The sequence below is a fragment of the Pan paniscus genome, chromosome 6 (assembly GCF_029289425.2).
Source record: "Pan paniscus chromosome 6, NHGRI_mPanPan1-v2.0_pri, whole genome shotgun sequence".
Lineage (NCBI taxonomy): Eukaryota > Metazoa > Chordata > Mammalia > Primates > Hominidae > Pan > Pan paniscus.
In genome coordinates this window covers 110,080,534-110,100,287 of record NC_073255.2, presented here as the reverse complement: position 1 = coordinate 110,100,287, position 19,754 = coordinate 110,080,534, and the positions used below count along the sequence as shown (strand labels likewise).

Below are 19,754 nucleotides of genomic sequence, written 5' to 3'. Positions count from 1 at the left end.
CTTTTGCTTTTCCCATATTAAGTTGTTCATTTGTAAAAAGAAATTGTAGCCTAATAACCAAATTATACTTTTTCCTTTAAGATTGAAGACCCACTAGCTATTCTTATTCTCTTTGATGAAGCCAGATATAATTTGTTGAAGGGCTTTTATACAGCTCCTGATGCTAAGCTGATAACATTGGCAAGTCTGCTTTTGCAAATAGTCTATGGAAATTATGAGAGTAAAAAACACAAGCAAGGTTTCCTAAAGTAAGTATTTAATATTATGCATGGTCTTGTGCTATGCTTAAGATTCTGTTTAACCAAGAAAGTTTAAAAATGTTATTAGGAAATATTTATACATTACATTGGTTTGGAATTAAATAATATAAGACATAGAATGAGAAAAGAAAATATTATACTAAAGCATTCTTAAAGTTATACTCTCCAGTTTTACTTTTCTTATATTTGACTATAGTTTGATATACTTTATATTTTTTCTTTATCTTTCTTTATGCTTAAATAAGTTCACTAAAACCTGACTCGAATAAGTAGTAAAACATTTTATAAGGCAGATGTACTTAAGAATCCCACCATAAAAACTAGTTTTATGTTCAGTCTTTGAGAGAAAACACTGAGGTTTTAAGCATATCTGAATTTGGTTATTGTGGTTTTCAATTTTCAAAAATATTTTCTGGTTATTGAAAGAAGAAACATTTATCTGAATTGATAATATGAGATTTGTGGCTTTTTGCTTAACATTTTTAGAGTTCTCTGATATTTTACAGCAAAATATTTTTCAGGTTAAAAATTACGTTACTGAAAGCCATTTGTAACAGAATGATTACTATACTTTAGCTACTAAAGATGATTTATTTAAAGGATGTTGGCATGTGTGCTTACAGTGAAGAAAATCTAAAATCCATCGTACCTGTTACCAAACTGAAAAGTAAGGCACCTCACTGGACAAATCGCATACTTCATGAATACAAGGTAAGCTGTTTAATAGAAATGAAAAGACATTTTATAGGCTAGTTGAAACTTTGTTAGTGTTATTAATATTTTAAACAGAGGTAGATTCAATTTATAGTCCTGAAATTAAAAATGTATCTTCTAGTTCACAATGCTTGAAATTGAAAGTAGCAAGATATTTTTATTTTTAGTAATATATAATCTTTTACTGAATACCTTCAACATGCCAAATACTGTGGTAAGGACTAAAGATAAAAATTTGAAATAATATACTATCCATGCCCGTGAAGCAATTAAAACCCAATAACATAGACAGTATTTTTAGACCTCAATTTTTTTTTTTAATATTAACATCACAAGAGAAAAAGTACTCCTGATACAATGTGCCATAATTTTATTCTTTAGGGGCAATCTTGATTTTAGAAACTGCTTAGTTGATCTATTTGGATTATCAGTGGTACATTTTCCTTTCATATCTCTTTTATTTTTAATTTACCTTGTTTGTTTTTAGAATCTCAGTACAAGTGAAGGTGTCAGTAAAGAAATGCATCACCTTCAGCGCATGTTCTTACAGAATTGCTGGGAAATTCCTACTTACGGAGCAGCATTTTTCACAGGACAGATATTTACAAAGGCAAGCCCCAGCAATCATAAAGTCATCCCTGTGTATGTAGGAGTGAATATAAAAGGACTTCATCTCCTCAACATGGAAACTAAGGTAGATTTTCAGCTCTTTTTTACCAATCATGTCATATAATGCTTAAAACAACAGTACCAACCTACATGAAGAATTTAGAAATGGCATATATACAATACTGTTCATTGCAACTCATTCATTACATAAGATGAAGGGGGACACTAAATCACTGTCAGTAAGGCGTTAATATTATATTACATTTCTGCATTAGAATACCCTTCAGCCATAAAAAAGAATAAAGAGTATTTTTGTGTAGAATGATCTGCAAGATATATTTAATGAAAAAGCAAGGTGCGGAACAATATGTAATATGCTGCCTACTCTTGCTATTAAAATGGTAGGAAATGAGGATGATTTTTACATAAATACATATTGCTTGTATATGCATAAAATATTTCTTGAAGACTTTAGAGAAGGGAACCAGGTAACTAGGAATAAAAGTAAGGAGGGAAACTTTTCATTACATACCTACCTAGTTCAGGCCACTATAACAAAGCCCTATAGACTGATTGGCTAATGAACAACAGAAGTTTTATTTCTCACAGTTCTAGAAACTGGAAGTCTGAGATCAGCGTGCTAGCGGGGTTGGATTCTAGTGAGAGCGTTTTTCTGGGTTGGAGACTGCTGACATCTCCTTGTAGCCTCATATGGCAGAAAGAATGAGGGAGTTATCTTGGGGTCCCTTTTATAAAGGCATGAATCCCATTCATGTGGGCCCTGCTCTCATAAATTATGGCATAATTACTTCTCAAAGGCTCTACCTCCCAATACCATCACTTTAGGAGTTAGGATTTCAACATACCAATTTTGGGAGGCAGGACACAAACATTCAGTCCATAACAATGCCATTTTGCAACTTGAAAGTTTTAACTGTGTGATTATGTTGCCTGTTTAAAACATTTGTTAGGTTAATTGAAAAAGATGAAAAAAAGAAAAATATTATATGTGACATAAGGGCTTCACTTTGAAAAATTAGAATTAGTACAAGAACCTTTTGGGGAGCAGGATGAAGTATGGAAGGGATTGAATATCCACTAGAATACTTCAGAGCTTCTTTCTTGTTTTTTGTTTTTCACATTTAAACATTTTTTTATTTATGTATTTATTTTTTGAGACAGGGTCTCACTCTGTTCCCCAGGCTGGAGTTCAGTGGTGCAATCATAGCTCACTGCAGCTTTGAACTCATGGACTCAAGCAATCCTCCTACCTCAGCCTCCTGAGTAGCTGGGACTACAGGCACATAACACCATGCCTGGCTTTTTTTTTTTGTTTTCTTTCAGAGACAGGATCTTGTTATGTTGCACAGTTTGGTCTCAAACTCCTGGCCTCAAATGATCCTCCTGCCTCAGCTTCCCAAAGTGCTGGGATTACAAGCATGAACCACTGGGTCCCACTCATTTTTTTAATTGATACATAGTAGTTGTACATATTTATGAGGTACATGTCATATTTTGATACATGCATACAATATGTAATGATCAAATCAGGGTAATTAGGAAATTCATCACCTTAAATATTTATCATTTCTTTGTATTGGGAACATTTCAACTCATCTCTTAGCTATTTTGAAATATACAATAAATTATTAACTATAGTCACCCTAGTGTACTATGAAACACGGCAACTTATTCATTCTATCTAACTGTATGTTTGTACCCGTTAACTGACCCTCTCCTTATTCCTCCCTACCCTACCCTTCCCAGCTCTGGTAATCATCATTCAACTCTCTACCTCCTTGACATCAACATCTCACGTATATGAGAACATAGGGTATTTGACTTTCTGTGCCTGGCTGATTTCACTTAACAAAATGACCCCCAATTCCATTCATGTTGTTGCGAATGACAAGATTTCATTCTTTTTTATGGCTGAATAATATTTCATTGTGCATATATACCATGTTTTCTTTATTCATTCATCTGTTGGGAGACACTTAGGTTGATTCCATATCTTTGCTATTGTGAATAGTGCTGCAGTCAACATGGGGTTGCAGGATCCCACTGATTTCCTTTCCTTTGGAAGAATACTCAGTAGTGAGATTGCTGGTCCATACGGTAGTTTTATTTTTAGTTTTTGAGAAACCTCTATACTGTTTTCCATAATGGCTCTACTAGTTTATATTCCCACTAACTCTGTATAAAAGTTCCCTTCTCTCTGCATCCTCACCAGCATTTGTTATGTTTTTGTCATTTTGATAATAGCCATTCTAACTGGGGTGGGATGAAATGTCACTGTGGTTTTGACTTGAACTTCCCTGATGATTACTCGTGGTAAGCATTTTTTAATATACTTCTTGGCCATTTGTATGTCTTCTTTTGAGAAATGTCTATTCTAATCATTGCCTACTTTATAATGGGATATGTTTGTTTGCTGTTGAATTGTTTGATTTCCTTGTAAATTTTGGATATTAGTCCCTAGTCTAATGAACAGTTTGAAAATACTGTCTCCCATTCACCACATTGTCTCTTTACTCTGTCGATTGTTACGTTAGCTGTGCAGAACCTTAATAGTTTAAATAGTCCCATTTGTCTGTTTTTGTTTTTGTTGCCTATGCTTTTGAAGTCTTAACCATAAAATCTTTGCCTAGACCAATGTCCAAAAGCATTTCCCTTATGTTTTCTTCTACTAGTTTTATAGGCTCAGGTCTTACATTTAGGTTTTTTATCCATATTGACTTGATTTCTGTATATGGTGAGAGATGGAGTCTAGTTTTATTCTTGTGCATGTGGGTATGCAATTTTTCCAACACCATTTATTGAACAGGGTGTTTTTTTCCCCAATGTTTGTTCTTGGCACCTTTGTTGAAAATGAGTTGGCTGTAAATACATGGATTTATTTCTGGGTTCTCTGTTCCATTGAGATCTGTATTTACAATAACATCATGCTGTTTGGTTACTGTAGGTTTGTGTAGTTTATTTTTTGAAATTAGGTAGTGTGATGCCTCCAGCTTTGTTCTTTTTTTCTCACTATTGGTTTGGCTATTTGGAATCTTGTTATGCCAAATGAATTTTAGAATTTTTTTTTATTTCTGTAAAGCATGTCATTGGTATTTCAATAAAGATTGCATTGAATTACTTGATTGCTTTGGGTAATATTGCTGTTTTATTTTTATTTATTGATTGATTGATTTTGAGATAGAGTCTTGCTTCATCGCCCAGGCTGGAGTGCGGTGGCGTGATCTCGGCTCACTGCAACCTCTACCTCTTGGGTTCAAGCAGTTTTCCTGCCTCGGCCTCCCAAGTAGCTGGGATTACAGGCTTGCACCACCATGCCCAGCTAATTTTTTTTTTCTTTTGTATTTTTAGTAGAGACAGGGTTTCACTATGTTGGCCAGGCTGGTCTTGAACTTCTGACCTCAGGTGATCCACCCACCTCGGCCTCCCAGAGTGCTGGGATTACAGGCATGAGCCACCACGCCTGGCCTATATTGCTATTTTAACAATATTAACTCTTCCAATCCATGAGCATGGATATCTTTCCAATTTTTTGTGTGCTCTTAAATTTCTTCCGTCAGTGTTTTGTAGTTTTCATTACAGAGGTCTTTCAGTTTTTTAGTTAGATTTATTCTCAATTATTTGATTTTTTTTACTAGCTATAGTAAATGAGATTGCTTTCTTGATTTCTTTTTCAGCTGGTTCATTATCGGTGTATAGAAATGCCACTTATTTTTATATGTGAATTTTGTGTCCTGCAACTTTATTGAATTTGTTTTATCAGTTCTGTTAGTTTTTTGGTAGAGTCTAGGTCTTTCTGTATATAAGATCATGTCATCTGCAGAGAGGGACAGTTTGACTTCCTGTTTACCAATTTGTATGGCTTTTATTTCTTTCTCTTACCTGATGCTCTCTCTAGGACTTCCAGTACTTCCAGTACTATGTTGATTAAGAGTGGTTGAAAGTGGGGTATCCTTGTCTTATTCTAGTTCTTATAAGAAAGGCTTTCAGCTTTTCCCCTTTCAGTATGATGTTAGCTGTGGGTTTGTCATATATGTATGGCCTTTATTGATTGAAGTATGTTCCTTCTGTGTGAATTCGCTGAGAGGTTTTTTTTTTCATCACGAAACGATATTGAACTTCATGAAATTCTTTTTCTGCACTTATTGAAACTATTATATGGTTTTTGTCCTTCATTCTATTGATTGTATCACATTTATTAATTTGCATATGTTGAATCATCCTCACCTCCCGGGCATAAATCCCATTTGATCATGGTGTGTTATCTTTTTGATGTGTTGTTGGACGCAGTTTGGTAGTATTTTGTGGATGATTTTTGCATCTATGTTTTTCAGGACTGTTGGACTCTTGTTTTCTTTTTTTGTTGTGTCCTTGTCTGGTTTTGTTATTGGAATGATGCTGGCCTCGTTGAATGAGTTAGGAAGAATCCTCTTCAGTTTTTTGGTCCATTTTAAGAAAGTTGGTATTCTTCATTATAGGTTTGGTAGAATTTAGCAGTGAAGTCATCTGGTTTTTGTTTATTGAGAGACTTTTTGTTCCTGATTCAACCTCATTACCGAGAATTTATCTGTTGAGGTTTTCTTTTCCTTCCTGGTTCAATATTGGTAGGTTGTCTGTGTCCAGGAATTTATCTTTTTCCTCTAGGTTTTCCAATTTGTTAGCCTATCATTGGTCCTAATAGTCTCTAAGGAGTCTTTGTTATTTCTGTGGTCTCAGTTATAATGTCTCTTTTATCATTTATGATTTTGTTTATTTGGATTTTCTTTCTTTCTTGGTTAGTCTACCTATCAGTTTACTCATTTTATCTTTTTGAAGAACCAACTTTTCGTTTTGTTGATCCTTTGTAATTTTTTTCTTTTTTCTTTTCTTTTTTAAATCTTTCTTTCTTTTAGTTCTGGTCTGATCTTTCTTATTTCTTTCCTTCTGCTAATTTCAGGGTTGGTTTTTTCTTGCTTTTCTAGTTCCTTGAGGTGCATCGTTAAGTGTTTGAGATCTTCCTACTTTTTTGCCATAGATGTTATTGCAGTAAACTTTCCTCTTACACTGCTTTTGCTACATCCCTTTGGTTTTGGTATATGGTGTTTTCATTTTCATTGCATTTGAGAAATTTTTTTATTTCCTTCTTAATTTTTTAATTGACCCAGTGGTCATTCAGGAGCATGTTGTTTAATTTCCTTTTATTTGTACAGTTCCCAAAATTTCTTTTGTTACTGATTTATAGTTTTATTTCATTGTGATCTGAGAAGATACTTTTACAAAATTTGTTGGGACTTGTTTTTTGGCCTAACAGATCCTGGAGAATGTGTGTTCTGCAGCTGATGGATGAAATGTTTTGTAAATGTCTGTTAGATCCATTTATTTATTTATTTGTTTGTTTATATTTTTTTAGAGACAGAGTCCTGCTCTGTTGCCTAGGCTGAAGTGCAGTGAGCAATTTCAGCTCACTGTAAAACCTCTGCCTCCTGGGTTCAAGCGATTATCCTGCCTTAGCCTCCTGAGTAGCTGGGATTACAGGCGCGTGCCACCACACCTGGCTAATTTTTGTATTTTTAGTAGAGACGAGGTGTAGCCATGTTGCCCACGCTGGTCTCAAACTCCTGGCCTCAGGTGATCCAACCACCTCGGCCTCCCAAAGTGCTGGGATTACAGGCGTGAGCCACTGCACCTGGCTGTTAGATCCATTTAGTCTAAAGTGCAGTTTAAATCCAGTGTTTCTTTGTTAATTTATTTTGATCCATTCAGTGTTGAGAGTGGGGTGTTGAATTCCCCAACTATTATTGTATTGGAGTCTGTCATTCCCTTTAGATCTAATAACAATGGCAAAAATCGCAGTTATTTTTGCACCAACCTAATATAAAGCTTTTTTTTTTTTCTTTAACTTTTAGCATTTTAAACACATCATCCCAGGCTCTTCTGGCCTGTAGTTTCTTCTGAGAAATCTGTTGTTTGTTTGATGGCAATGTCCTTATATGTGACCTGATGCATTTATCTTATGGTTTTTAGAATCCTCTTGTTGTCTTTGAGTTTTGACAGTTTGACTATAACATGCCTTGGGAAAGACCTTTTTAGGTCAGATCTGCTTGGGTATCTTTGAGCTTCCTGTATCTTGATGTCTGCATCTCTTACAAGACTTAGGGAGTTTTCAGCTATTATTTCTTCAAGTAGGTTTTCTTTGTCTTTCTCCATTTCTTCTCCCTCTAAAATCTCAGAATTTAAATGTTTGGTCACTTTATGGTGTCCCCACATGTCACATTGGCTTTCTTCATTCTTTTTTATTTCTTGATTTCTTTCTTTTTTTTTTTTTTTTTGTCTGCCTGGGTTAAGATACCTTCAGGTTTACAAATTCTTTATTCTGCTTGATCTAGTCTATTGTTGAAGCTCTCAGTTGTGCTTTTTATTTCATTTATTGAGTTCTTCCATTCCAGGATTATGTACTTTTGTTATCCTATATGTCTTAAGTCACACTGAGTTTCTTTAATGTCATTATTTTGATTTTTTTGTTAGGCATTTCAAAATTTGGGGGGAGGATCTGTTACTGAAGAATTATTGTTTTCCTTTGAAGGTGTCATGTTTTCTTGCTTTTCAATGTTTTTTGTATCGTTATGTTTATATCTGTACATCTGATGTCACTTCTTCCTATTTTATGCATTGGCTTTTGTAGGGAAAGACTTTTTTCTGTAGATGTAGCTATAGTGTTGGTTGGATAGGGTGCTTTGGCTTTGATTCTGGGTGAGTGCAGTAGTATAGTCTCCCTGTGATTTCTTCAGCTTTAATGAGCATTAGCGGTGTCTGAGAGTCCCTCAGTGGCTTAGACTGTGGTTGTTAATGAAGGCTGTAGTAGGCTTTTCTGGGGACTGTGACTCCAGGTAGGCCAGTGCTCCGGCACTAGTAGTTGTGCCAGTAGGCAGGGCATGCCTTTCCTCAGGCCCGTAGATAGTACATGTGGGCGCCAGCAGGCATAGGCAGAGCATAACAATACTTAAGGCCCCAGATGAAATGCACAGGCACCAACAGCAGGCAGAACAAGCCTGTCGTCAGGCCCTCTGATGGTGTATGCAGGCAATGGCAGCAGCGTGCTAGTTGAGTCAGTCCTCAGGCCCTTAGATGGCATGCTTAGGCACAGTTGACAGTGGCAGTGGGCAGAGCAGGCTTGTCCTCAGGACCCTAGACAATGTGTGCTGGTGGCAGTGGTGGGCAGGGCAGGCTTCTCTCCAAGCCCACCTCTGGAGTTTGCAGGTGCTGGTGGCAGGCAGGTGGGTTGACCTCCTGGCACTATGTGCACAGGTGACAGCAGCAGTAGGTGGGTCAGACCCTTTTCAATCCCACTTTAGAGCTCTTCAGTTAGAAGTTAGTTTATGGTGCTCCTTTTTCTAACCGTAAGTCATTATAAAATACAGGTTTATCAGTTATTTTTTGGCATATTTAACACATTTAAATGGGATGAACAGCTTTTTAGTTTATAATAGGAAGCTAATAAAAATCAAATCTAATTTGTTTCATTTTGTTTTGTTTTTTGAGACAGAGTCTTGCTCTGTCACCCAGGCTGGATGCAGTGGTGTGATCTTGGCTCACTACAACCTCTGCCTCCTAGGTTCAAGCAGACCTCCCGCTTTAGCCTCTCAAGTAGGTGGGATTACAAGCATGAACCACCAAGCCCACCTAATTTTTGTGTTTTTCATAGGGGGGTTTCACCAGGTTTGCCAGGCTGGTCTCGAACTTCTGACCTCAAGTGATCCACCTGCCTCGTAATTTGTTAATTAAGATTTGTTAAGAATAGACCAAATCAGTTAAAGTAATAATGAAGCTTATGCATTTTTAAAAGGCATTTAGATTAGGAAATTTCACTGTAAACCCAGTTTTTATTTTCCTCATTTTTATGTGTCTTTTTTGTTGTTGTTGTTGTTGAGATGAGTTTCGCTTTTGTTGCCCAGGCTGCAGTGCAATGGCGCGATCTTGGCTCACTGCAACCTCTGCCTCCGGGGTTCAAGCGATTCTCCTGCCTCAGCCTCCCAACTAGATGGGATTATAGGCATGTGCCACCACACCTGGCTGATTTTGCATTTTTAGTAGAGAGGGGGTTTCTCCATGTTGGTCAGGCCAGTCTCGAACACCTGACCTCAGGTGATCCGACTGCCTCGCCCTCCCAAAGTGCTGGGATTACAGGTATGAGCCACTGTGCTCGCCCCTTTATGTGTCTTAATAGGTCTTTATAATCACATAACTCCTGAAATATCCCAGTCATAGTTTAGTCATTTTATATTAATTTTCAGGGTTATCTTTAAGGGCAAGAGTTACTTTGATAGATACACATGTGAATGGAGATAAAATATCTAGGAACATAGGGTGGAATAGAGTCTGATTTTAGTAATGACCTGGAGCTTAATTTCTTGAAGTTTCTTCTAGCAGGGGTCCCCAACACCCAGGCCATGGACTGGTACCGGTCCATGGCCTGTAAGGAACCGGGCCGCACAGCAGGAGATGAGCAGCAAGCAAAGCTTCATCTGTATTTACAGCACTCCCTATCACTTGCATTACCATCTGAGCTCTGCCTCCTGTCAGATCAACGGTGGCATTAGATTCTCATAGGAACATGAACCCTCTTTTGAATTGCACATGCAAGGGATCTAGGTTTCATGCCCCTTATGAGAATGTAATGCCTGATGATCTGTCACTGTCTCCCATCACCCCCAGATGGGACCATCTAGTTGCAGGAAAACAAGCTCAGGGCTCCCAGTGATTTTACATTGTGGTGAGTTGTATAATTATTTCGTTACATATTACAATATAATAGTAATAGAAATAAAGTGCACTATAAATAAAATGGGCTTGAATCATCCCAGAACCATCCCTGACACCCCTGTCTGTGGAAGAATTGTCTGCCACGAAACTGATCCCTGGCACCAAAAAGGTTGGGCACTGCTCTCTTATGGTCACCTTGCTTTTGGGTCATTTGCTTATCATTTTCTTTTTCTTTCCTTTTTTTTTTTTTCCTTGGGACACAGTCTCACTCTGTTGCCCAGGCTGGAGTGCAGCGGCACCATCATAGCTCAGTGCAGCTGCAAACTCCTAGGCTCAGGCAGTCCTCCTGCCTCAGCCTCCCAAGTAGTTGGGACTACAGGCATATGCCACCACACCCAGCTAATTTTTTTATTATTTGTAGAGATAGGATCTCACTTTGTTGCCCAGGCTGGTCTCAAACTCCTGGTCTGGGCAACAAAGTGAGACCTTATCTCTACAAGGTGATTCTCCCACCTTAGCCTCACAAAGTGCTGGGATTGCAGGTGTGAGCCACCACACCATCCTCATTTTCTGTTAAAACTATTTTGCCCACACAAAATAGGCCGCTGTTTATTAGCTTGTAACCACTTTTCTATTTCTCTTGTACTAAGTTCATTAAAGGAAATGAAGGAGAAATGCCCCCCACCATTTCAAGAAATTTTTCCTCTGCTGTTTCAGAGCATTTTATTCCAACATCTGCAAATCATTCTTCATAGAACTGGATGGTGATGCTGTGCCATTTCTCTAAACTATATTTTATGTTTGTTAGCTTTCCAATTTTTGGCAATAATACAAAGTTTTATATAGTATTCAAATGAAGGTTTAGTGATATTATTTAACACTTAAATATAACATTTCATATTATGTATAATACTCTGATCCAGGATTCAAATAAATGAGTTAGCAGTAACAGACAGAAGGATGACAATAATATTCTTAATTAACAGTCTGCTTTTTCCTTAGATAAGAGGTTCAGTTTCTTGAACTATAAATAGAAATGCTATCCTTGGGTATCTAAACAGGTGATTGAACCAAAGAGTAAAGGTATTTTCTATCCATCTAGTCATTACCTTGTTCTCTGTAAACCACTGATAAATTTATGGCACCTTTGAAAGCTTTAAGATAGTTGCATATTTCAGCCGTCAAATGTGGGAACAACCAGCTTGTCCTCAGTTGTCTTAGATTCACCAAGGTCTACTAGGATTGCATTCAACAAGCTTAGCAAAAACATAGCAAACACCTTCATCTGCAAAAATACCTTTATTTGCATTTAAAACACTACATGGGATACATTAGCGTCAGAGATAGGAAAAGCCATGGGACACAGTGTGTTTTTTATGTCAATTGTTTCTACCTTCTATAACTACAGGCTCAGTACTTTTGTTGGAAATTTGACTTCTATAATTGAGAAGTAACTATACTACAGTTGTATTTTTTTCTGTATATTGAACTGTTTTGAAGCCATATTAATGGACTGTTTTGTGGCTTTTGAATAAAGAAATTTCAGGTGATTGATTTAAAAGAGAAGGCAGTTTAAGGTAGTATGATATCTTGACTCTGTTCAGTCTGTACCTTGATAAGTAGCTATTTTAGTGTATCCTCCTATGTATAAGGTTATATTTTACAATATAAATGTAGATAGCCATTTTTAAAAGATACTATTAGTTTTTCCTTATACTTAATGTATACTCACATAAATTATCTGTGTTTCATTCACAGAACCTCACTTTATTTTTTTTATTTATTTATTTAGACGGAGTCTCACTGTTGCCCAGGCAGGAGTGCAGTAGCGTGACCTCAGGTCACTGCAACCTCCGCCTCCCAGACAGAACCTCACTTTAAAAATCCCCTAACCCATTATCTTTCTGGCACATTCTTAGTTTAGTATTTGTGGTCAATATTATAAGAATTGGTATTTATAGAAAATGAATGCTTCTAAACATACGTATCTTAAAAATGCCATGAACACTTTCTTTGTTTATATGTACACAAATAATATATGTTTAGGGCAAGAAAATGGAAGTTACTGCTAGAAGAGAATTGTTATTAACAAGGATATATTGAATGTCTGCTTATATACAGTATTATATTAGGAAAGTGTAGGAATCATTAATACTGCTTTATAAATAGTTCTGTTGTTGGCTGGTCCATGTGCAGTAGTGCTTACAACTCTTTGATCACAATCAATTAACAGTTCTTCTCCACTCCCACTGCTTCACTTGACTATCCTTAAAAAAATAGCTCTGATGAATTTATGAAAGGTATGTTAGTAATTTTTTAAATTATGCTTACTTTTATAATAAGTATATCAGTGTACTTATTTTCAGTGGGATGAGATTGTCGAAGTAAACATGTTAACCCAGTTGCATAAACTACAATCTGAAAGTACTATGTAAATATTCAAAAGAAAGATACTGAATAAAGAGATAGCTTTTAACCTGCAGAAAGAAAATAAAGGTAGTACCTTTCATTATCCTGAAAGCCATGGATAGAATTGACATCTTTAAAAATGTTTGTCAATCTTATATGACAAATATTGCTCACAGCACTCTCCTGAGAGTCTACCAATCTATGTGATTCTGTGCAGCAGGCTGTGTGAGGTTAGTGCGGGGTGCTTTGAAAAGGCTTCATTAAAACATTCTTGGAAACCATCATTCTCAGCAAACTATCACAAGAACAGAAAACCAAACACCGCATGTTCTCACTCATAAGTGGGAGTTGAACAATGAGGAATACATGGATGCAGGGAGGGGAACATCACACTCCGGGGTCTCTCAGGGGGTAGGGGGCTAGGGGAGGGATAGCATTAGGAGAAATATCTAATGTAGGTGACGGGTTGATGGGTGCAGCAAACCACCATGGCATGTGTATGTCTATGTAACAAAACTGCACATTCTGCACGTGTACCCCAGAACTTAAAGTATAATAATTTTTAGAAAAAGCATTCTGAACCATTATATTTAGAGCAGACTACATAAATGTAGATAGTAAGAGAAAATAGGTGAAGTTTTTAATATGTATTTCAATATAGTTGTTTCCAATTATGTTGCAGGCTTTACTCATCAGTCTTAAGTATGGTTGTTTTATGTGGCAATTGGGAGATACTGATACTTGTTTTCAGATCCATAGCATGGAAAATAAAATGAGCTTTATAGTACATACAAAACAGGTAAGTATCATTTATTTTGGACTTCATAAACTATTGTGTTAGTAAAGTTACTTCTTTTTTTTTTTAAAGTGACATCCATTTAACTTCAAGGAAAACCTGTAATATTTCATGAAATTAAAATATTTAAGACCAAGGAATAAAGCCAGGCCTTCTAAGCAAGGAAAAATCAGAAACTTACCTGAATAATTTATTTCACTTTTATAACAAACTCTTTTGCCATGTCTTTTCATTCTGGTCAGTATTACCTGTCTCATCTATCAAGTTATTAGGTAGTCCTTCCCTGTCCTTGACCTACCTGTGCCCCCTAGCTGTATCCAGCAGATTGATTCTGAAGTCCCTTCAAAAAGCCTGAGTAAATATCCCCCTCTGTACTGTCTCTTAACAAGCTGTCTCCTGATAAGAAAGTTCCCTTTCAAATAGATAGGGAACTGCCCAATGTCATGAATGTCCTTTAAAGATTCTTACATGTTTTATATTTATTATTGACATGTTTTACTTTGTAGGCTGGTCTCGTGGTAAAACTGTTAATGAAGCTAAATGGACAGTTAATGCCCACTGAAAGAAATTCATGAAAGAGAAGTAACTGTTACTCAAGCCACCACATTTTGTAATGCAGAGTTTTTTTTCCGTGAAAGATTTCTTAAAATATTACTTTTGGCCGAGCATGGTGGCTCACCCCTGTAATTCCAGCACTTTGGGAGGCTGGGGCAGGCGGATCACCTGAAGTCAGAGTTCAAGACCAGCCTGGCCAACATGGTGAAACCCTGTCTCTACAAAAATACAAAAATTAGCTGGGTGTGGTGGCGGGCGCCTATAATCCTAGCTACTAGGGAGGCCAAGGTGGGAGATCGCTTAAACCCAGGAGGTGGAGGTTGTAGTGAGCCAAGATTGCACCACGGCACACTAGCCTGGGTGACACAGCAAGACTCCATCTCAAAAAAAAAAAAAATTACTTTCAACAAGGCATATAGTCTCTTGTAATATATATGTATACTATTACATTGTACAGAATCTGTACTTATGTTTGGTGTGTAATATACCAATTAGTTTTATATAATATCCTCATAAGCTATTCTAATTTTTGAGAGAAACACAAAAAGTTATAGATTGATAGTCTGTATAATATTAGACAAAATAGTAAGCTTTATAAAAAGTTATTTTTGGTAAATGGTAAAGAATTTGGAGTGGAATGTGATGAGATTAAAATGTAGCTTTGGTATAACTTCATGTGTATTTCAAAATATACTGAACGTCAACATGATTCGAATAAAGAAAATGTATTTTCTACTTGAACCACATAACACTGTTATTTAAAACAGTTTTCTGCAGTCTATAAACATTTCTCAACATTTTTTTAAAAGTCTTAGTTAAAATGTAAATCTGATATACAGTAGTGTTTCTCAAAGTATAGTTCATGAACTCCTTGCATCATAATTACCTAGATGCCTCTTAAAAATGAAGATTTCAGAGACCCATTCTAAACAAGGGCATTCACTCTCTGGAAGTAGCATGGCCTTGTGAACTTAAATTTGGTTTTGTTTTTTCTTTTTTGCTGTTAGAATAATTTCAGACCCAATAAGGAATTTCGATTATTAAAGTTGAGAAATTTCACAAAACTGCCTGGCACACAAGCACACACATACATAGACACATTTTAAGTGATAATCTCTTGATATTAGAAGTTGCCTTTGTTAAATACATGCTGTATTTTTTATGAGTTGACTTAATAGTTTATGTATATTGACTTTGCTTTGTAGGAAGTAAATCACCAGATATCTTATTGTTTCATTTAGGAAAGTAGTGATATAGATGAAGAGCCAACTTGATGAATGTGCTATTCATAAGCTAGAAACTACAGTTTTTCCAAACTAATAAACTGATGAATTCTAAATAAGTTCAGAGATATAGTCATATTTAAAGTTGTCCTACAGTTTGCAGGTAATTTTTATATTACTATTCTTCACATTAACTTCTGCTTATTTTTAATGGTACTATATGTAGGCCTTATTAAAATTAAGATTGTATGGTTAAGTAAAGTTAACAAGAAAGCCTGATTTATCTTTAATTCTGTGCTAGGTACTTTTGATTCTACATGAACAATACCCTTTTCAGTTCCCTTCATTCTAATGTCCTCAACTGTTACCAAATACCCTGTTGACTCCCAAACCTAAGATTTTAGCCTCAACTTCTTTTCTGAACTTCAAATCTTAATTTCCAAGTTATGCTTGTTCTAGGTCCATCTAAATGGTCTACAGAGAACTTCAGTTGAATCATAGCTGGAAACAGAATTTATTTCCTCTATTTGCTTCATTCTGTCCTTCCACTATATTCCCTATTTGGTTAATGACGTCATCGAACTGCATTCAGTTGCTTAGCCTGGAAATACTGTTATGGTGTTCAGCCTTTCCCCAACTTACATATTTTGTGGATCAAAGTCCTGTCTGATGTTTTGGGAGTCCTTTCTCATTTCCTTCCTCCCTGCTTGCACTGCAGCCAGTCTAGTTCAAGTCCTCACCATCCATTCTTTAGCTTGTAGTAGCTTCCTACCCCTGACTCAGGCTCTGTACCCTTCCTGCCTATCTGCCACACTGATGCCAAGTTAAGCTTTCTCATCAGTCTGATTATTTCATTACACTGTGAAAATCGTTAATGGTTACCACTATATGTAGAATTAAATTCCGAATTCTTTAGTATTGAAACCAAGGCCCTTAGTACACTGTTGCTAAGCTGCCTATAAAGATTATTGTCTAACCACTTCTCCCATACTCATTCTATGCTCCCATTGTTTCCTAACTCCTCAGTCATGTGGGGAAATTCAGTACTTTCTGATTCAGTAATTTTAGAGTGAGACCCAAGCATTTCTGTTCTTGAAGTATTCTGTGTACTTACTATGTACAGTTAGGAATTAGAACTGTAATTATAAGCAACTTTAGGAGATAGCCGAATGTGTTTCCTTTCACAGAGAGAGGTGAGGATGCAGTGATACCACATCAAACAACCTCCTGCTCTGTGGAATACAGTTTACCCTCCTGAAGATGTACAGTATAGCAGCCCTAATAAGAAAGGAATAGGAGACTATTAGAGTAGCATAGTTATTAAAGGCTTAAAAATATATAGCATTAAAAATTCAATTTTAAAAATTAGTATTGAGAAAAAAATTGATCATTATCTTTCAGACCATAACAATCCAGAAATAAAAATAGGGAAATCTAAACAGCTTTTAATGAATGCCTGGTATTGATCAGGCATTATATGTGCTCTAGGGATCAAGATAAGATACCATTTTCCTTTCATCATTCTTTCAGTAAATTTGAGTGCCTTTTATGTGCCAGGGACCCAGTGGTAAGGAAAACAAAATCCCTGCTTTCAGAGAACAAAGTCTGAGGGAGACAATAAATTATCATGGAAATATGTAATTGTAACTCTAATTACTGTGATGAAAGAAAAACATCTCAGCATTAACAGGGACCCTTGATCTAGTAGGGATCAGGAGAGGCTTTCCTGAGCAAGTGATGCTTGAGTTGGCATCTGACATGTGAGCAGGAATTAGTTATGTGAAGGCAGTACAGCTGGAAGGGAAATTAGGTGAGATGTTTTGACCCCAAAGACAGACCTGGAGAACTGATGAGGGGATTTACAATTACTCATTTTCAGTTGTGATCCAAATTCAAGTAATTGTTTATCCAAATCACAACAAATTAATTTTCATTATACAAATAAAACCAGAATAGCTAATACTGCACATGATAAATGTATTAGAGAAAACTTACTGAAGAACCACAAGATTAAAAATTGCCAAAATTTAGCCAATGATGGGCAAAAAAAGAAAAAAAAATAAGAAAAAAGTTGCCAAAATTGACCCTAGAAAAATTAGACTTGATAGAAATATTCAACAAAGTAAAACTTTCCGGTTATTGACCAAACTTAATAGAGGAATTGCATTAATCAAATTTAGATTTTTTTATTTGATCCTGAGAAATCAATGGCAAAAACTCTAAAATAATATTTATTGATTGATTGAATGATTGAGACAGAGTCTTGTTCTGTCGCCCAGGCTGGAGTGCGGTGGCATGATCTCAGCTCACTGCAACCTCCGCCCCACTGGGTTCAACCGATTCTCCTGTCTCATCAGCCTCCTGAGTAGCTGGGATTACAGACGTGCGCCACCATGCCCAGCTAATTTTTGTATTTTTAGTAGAGACAGGGTTTCACCATGTTGGCCAGGCTGGCCTCAAACTCCTAACCTCAGGTGATCCACCTTCCTCGGCCTCCCATAGTGCTATAGGATACAGGCATAAGCCACTGTGTCTGGCCCTCTAAAAGAATTTATATGTGCAAAAAACGGATTGGGGAATCAATTTGTTGCCTTATCATTAACATAGAAAACAATGCTCTCAGTGAAAATAATTTCTGTCAAAGCATAATTTGTTTTTGCTGCACTGTGTAGAAAACTGATTAAGACACTTAATTGGCTTGAAGCTGGACATGGTTACTCACGCTGTAATCCCAGCGCTTTGGAAGGCCAAAGTGGGAGAATCACTTGAGGCCAGGAGTTCAAGACCACACCAGCCTAGGCAACATAGCAAGATCTCCATCTCTACAAAAATAAAAAATAGCCAGGAGTGGTGTTGTACATCTGTAGTCCCAGCTACTCAGGAGGCTGAGGTGGGAGGATTTCTTGGGCACAGGGGTTTGTGGCTGCAGTGAGCTATAATTGCACCATTGTACTCCAGGCTGCGTGACTGAGCAAGCCCCCGACTCTAGGTAGGTAGGTAGGTAGGTAGATGATAGATTAGGTAGACTTGCATGCATGCAAGGATTAGATGATAGACCAGATAGGCTTGAATGCGTGTGAGAATAGATGGATAGAGACACAGAGAGATAGGCTTGAGTGCATGCAAGAAAATATTTTCTCACCAAAAATCCATCTATGATGGTATGATTCTCATTTGATGTTTGTATTCATAAGCACGTCAGAAAACCTCTAGTATTATTTATGGTGTTTGGAGAGGGAGACATAGGCAGACTGTAAAGGCCCTAAAGCAGAAGCATCAAGCTCTTGGGGATCTTCGAGGCCAGAGTATTTAAGACAAAGAATATCTTTCAGACATCTTAGGGTGTAGATGAGAAAAACAGTTTCAATACATTGTGCTAATTTCTGTGATAAAAGGAAGTACCAGGTTGTTCAGGATTCATTGGAAGGGCACCCACATGGGTGGGAAATTAGGAACTTATGTCCCCATTATTTAAATTATAATAATAGCTACTACTTTAAGTGACGCTTACTACACTATTGGCATTATTTGAAGCACTTTTGGGATATTAATTCATTTATTCCTGACAACAATCACTATGAGGCAGATACTATTATTCCCATTTTACAGATAAGAAAATTGAAGTTGGGTTAAATTACTTTCCAAACCAATGAGTGGTGGAGCTCAGATTCATACCTCGGCAGCCAAACTCCAGAGTATAAGTCAGTCAGATACATGATGTATGGTTATAATAAAAACATAAAATAATACTTGTTTTCTATCTTTAAAATCTTAGGAGCCATAGTTTCTAACAGAGTGATGTAAATGTTTTCATTTTTGTATATTGTATAACTTTGAACACAGTTGTATACAGAGAGGCTATGTTATTTGTGTAAGGTCAAAAACTAGTAAGTTGGGGTGTCAGAATTCAACATCTGGCAGTCTGGCTTCTGAATTCAGACATTTGTCAGGTAAAGGAGATATAAGTGGAGTGGTTAAACAAAAAGGATCAAGTTTTGAAGGGTGTTGTGTTTCCTGTTTATGAGGAGCCATTGGAGCCCTTAGGACTTGATTAGCTCAGATGTGTGTGTTGAAAGATCACCCTGGGTCAATGTACAGAAGGGCTTAAAGAGGTGGTTCTGAGCAAGAAGGTATAATGCAATCTGGACTTAAGCTAAGATAATGGCAATGGGAGAAAAGAATATTTTGACAAAACCCAGTGACCTTTTAGATATGGGAAATAAGGAAGAGGTAGGAGTAATGAGTAATTATCCTCTTTCTGTCCTGGACATATGGGAAAATGGTACCATATACTGCCTAAAATAGGGAATAGGGGAGGAAGTTTTGAAGAAATGTTTTGAGTTCCTGGCTCCCAAGGGACACATAGATGGAGATGGTCAATAGACAATAGGGTTCCCAGGCCTGAAGTTCAAAAGGCTCTCAGGAGATGAC

General features: G+C 36.7%; 1 protein-coding gene across 50 annotated transcripts in view; it reads left to right on the top strand.

Moving 5' to 3' along the window:
• KRIT1 (KRIT1 ankyrin repeat containing) overlaps window positions 1–14,841 on the top strand; it is a 46,125-nt gene extending 31,284 nt beyond the window's left edge. For all 50 annotated transcript variants that reach the window (XM_008962022.6, XM_063605962.1, XM_055114691.1 and 47 more), the window contains 5 exons: window positions 82–248; window positions 884–971; window positions 1,462–1,668; window positions 13,432–13,548; window positions 14,052–14,841. In XM_008962022.6, coding sequence (XP_008960270.1) covers window positions 82–248; window positions 884–971; window positions 1,462–1,668; window positions 13,432–13,548; window positions 14,052–14,120 — 648 coding nt within the window. In that variant the 3' untranslated portion in view covers window positions 14,121–14,841. The remainder of the gene's footprint in view (window positions 1–81; window positions 249–883; window positions 972–1,461; window positions 1,669–13,431; window positions 13,549–14,051) is intronic.
• Window positions 14,842–19,754: the final 4,913 nt, after the last annotated feature.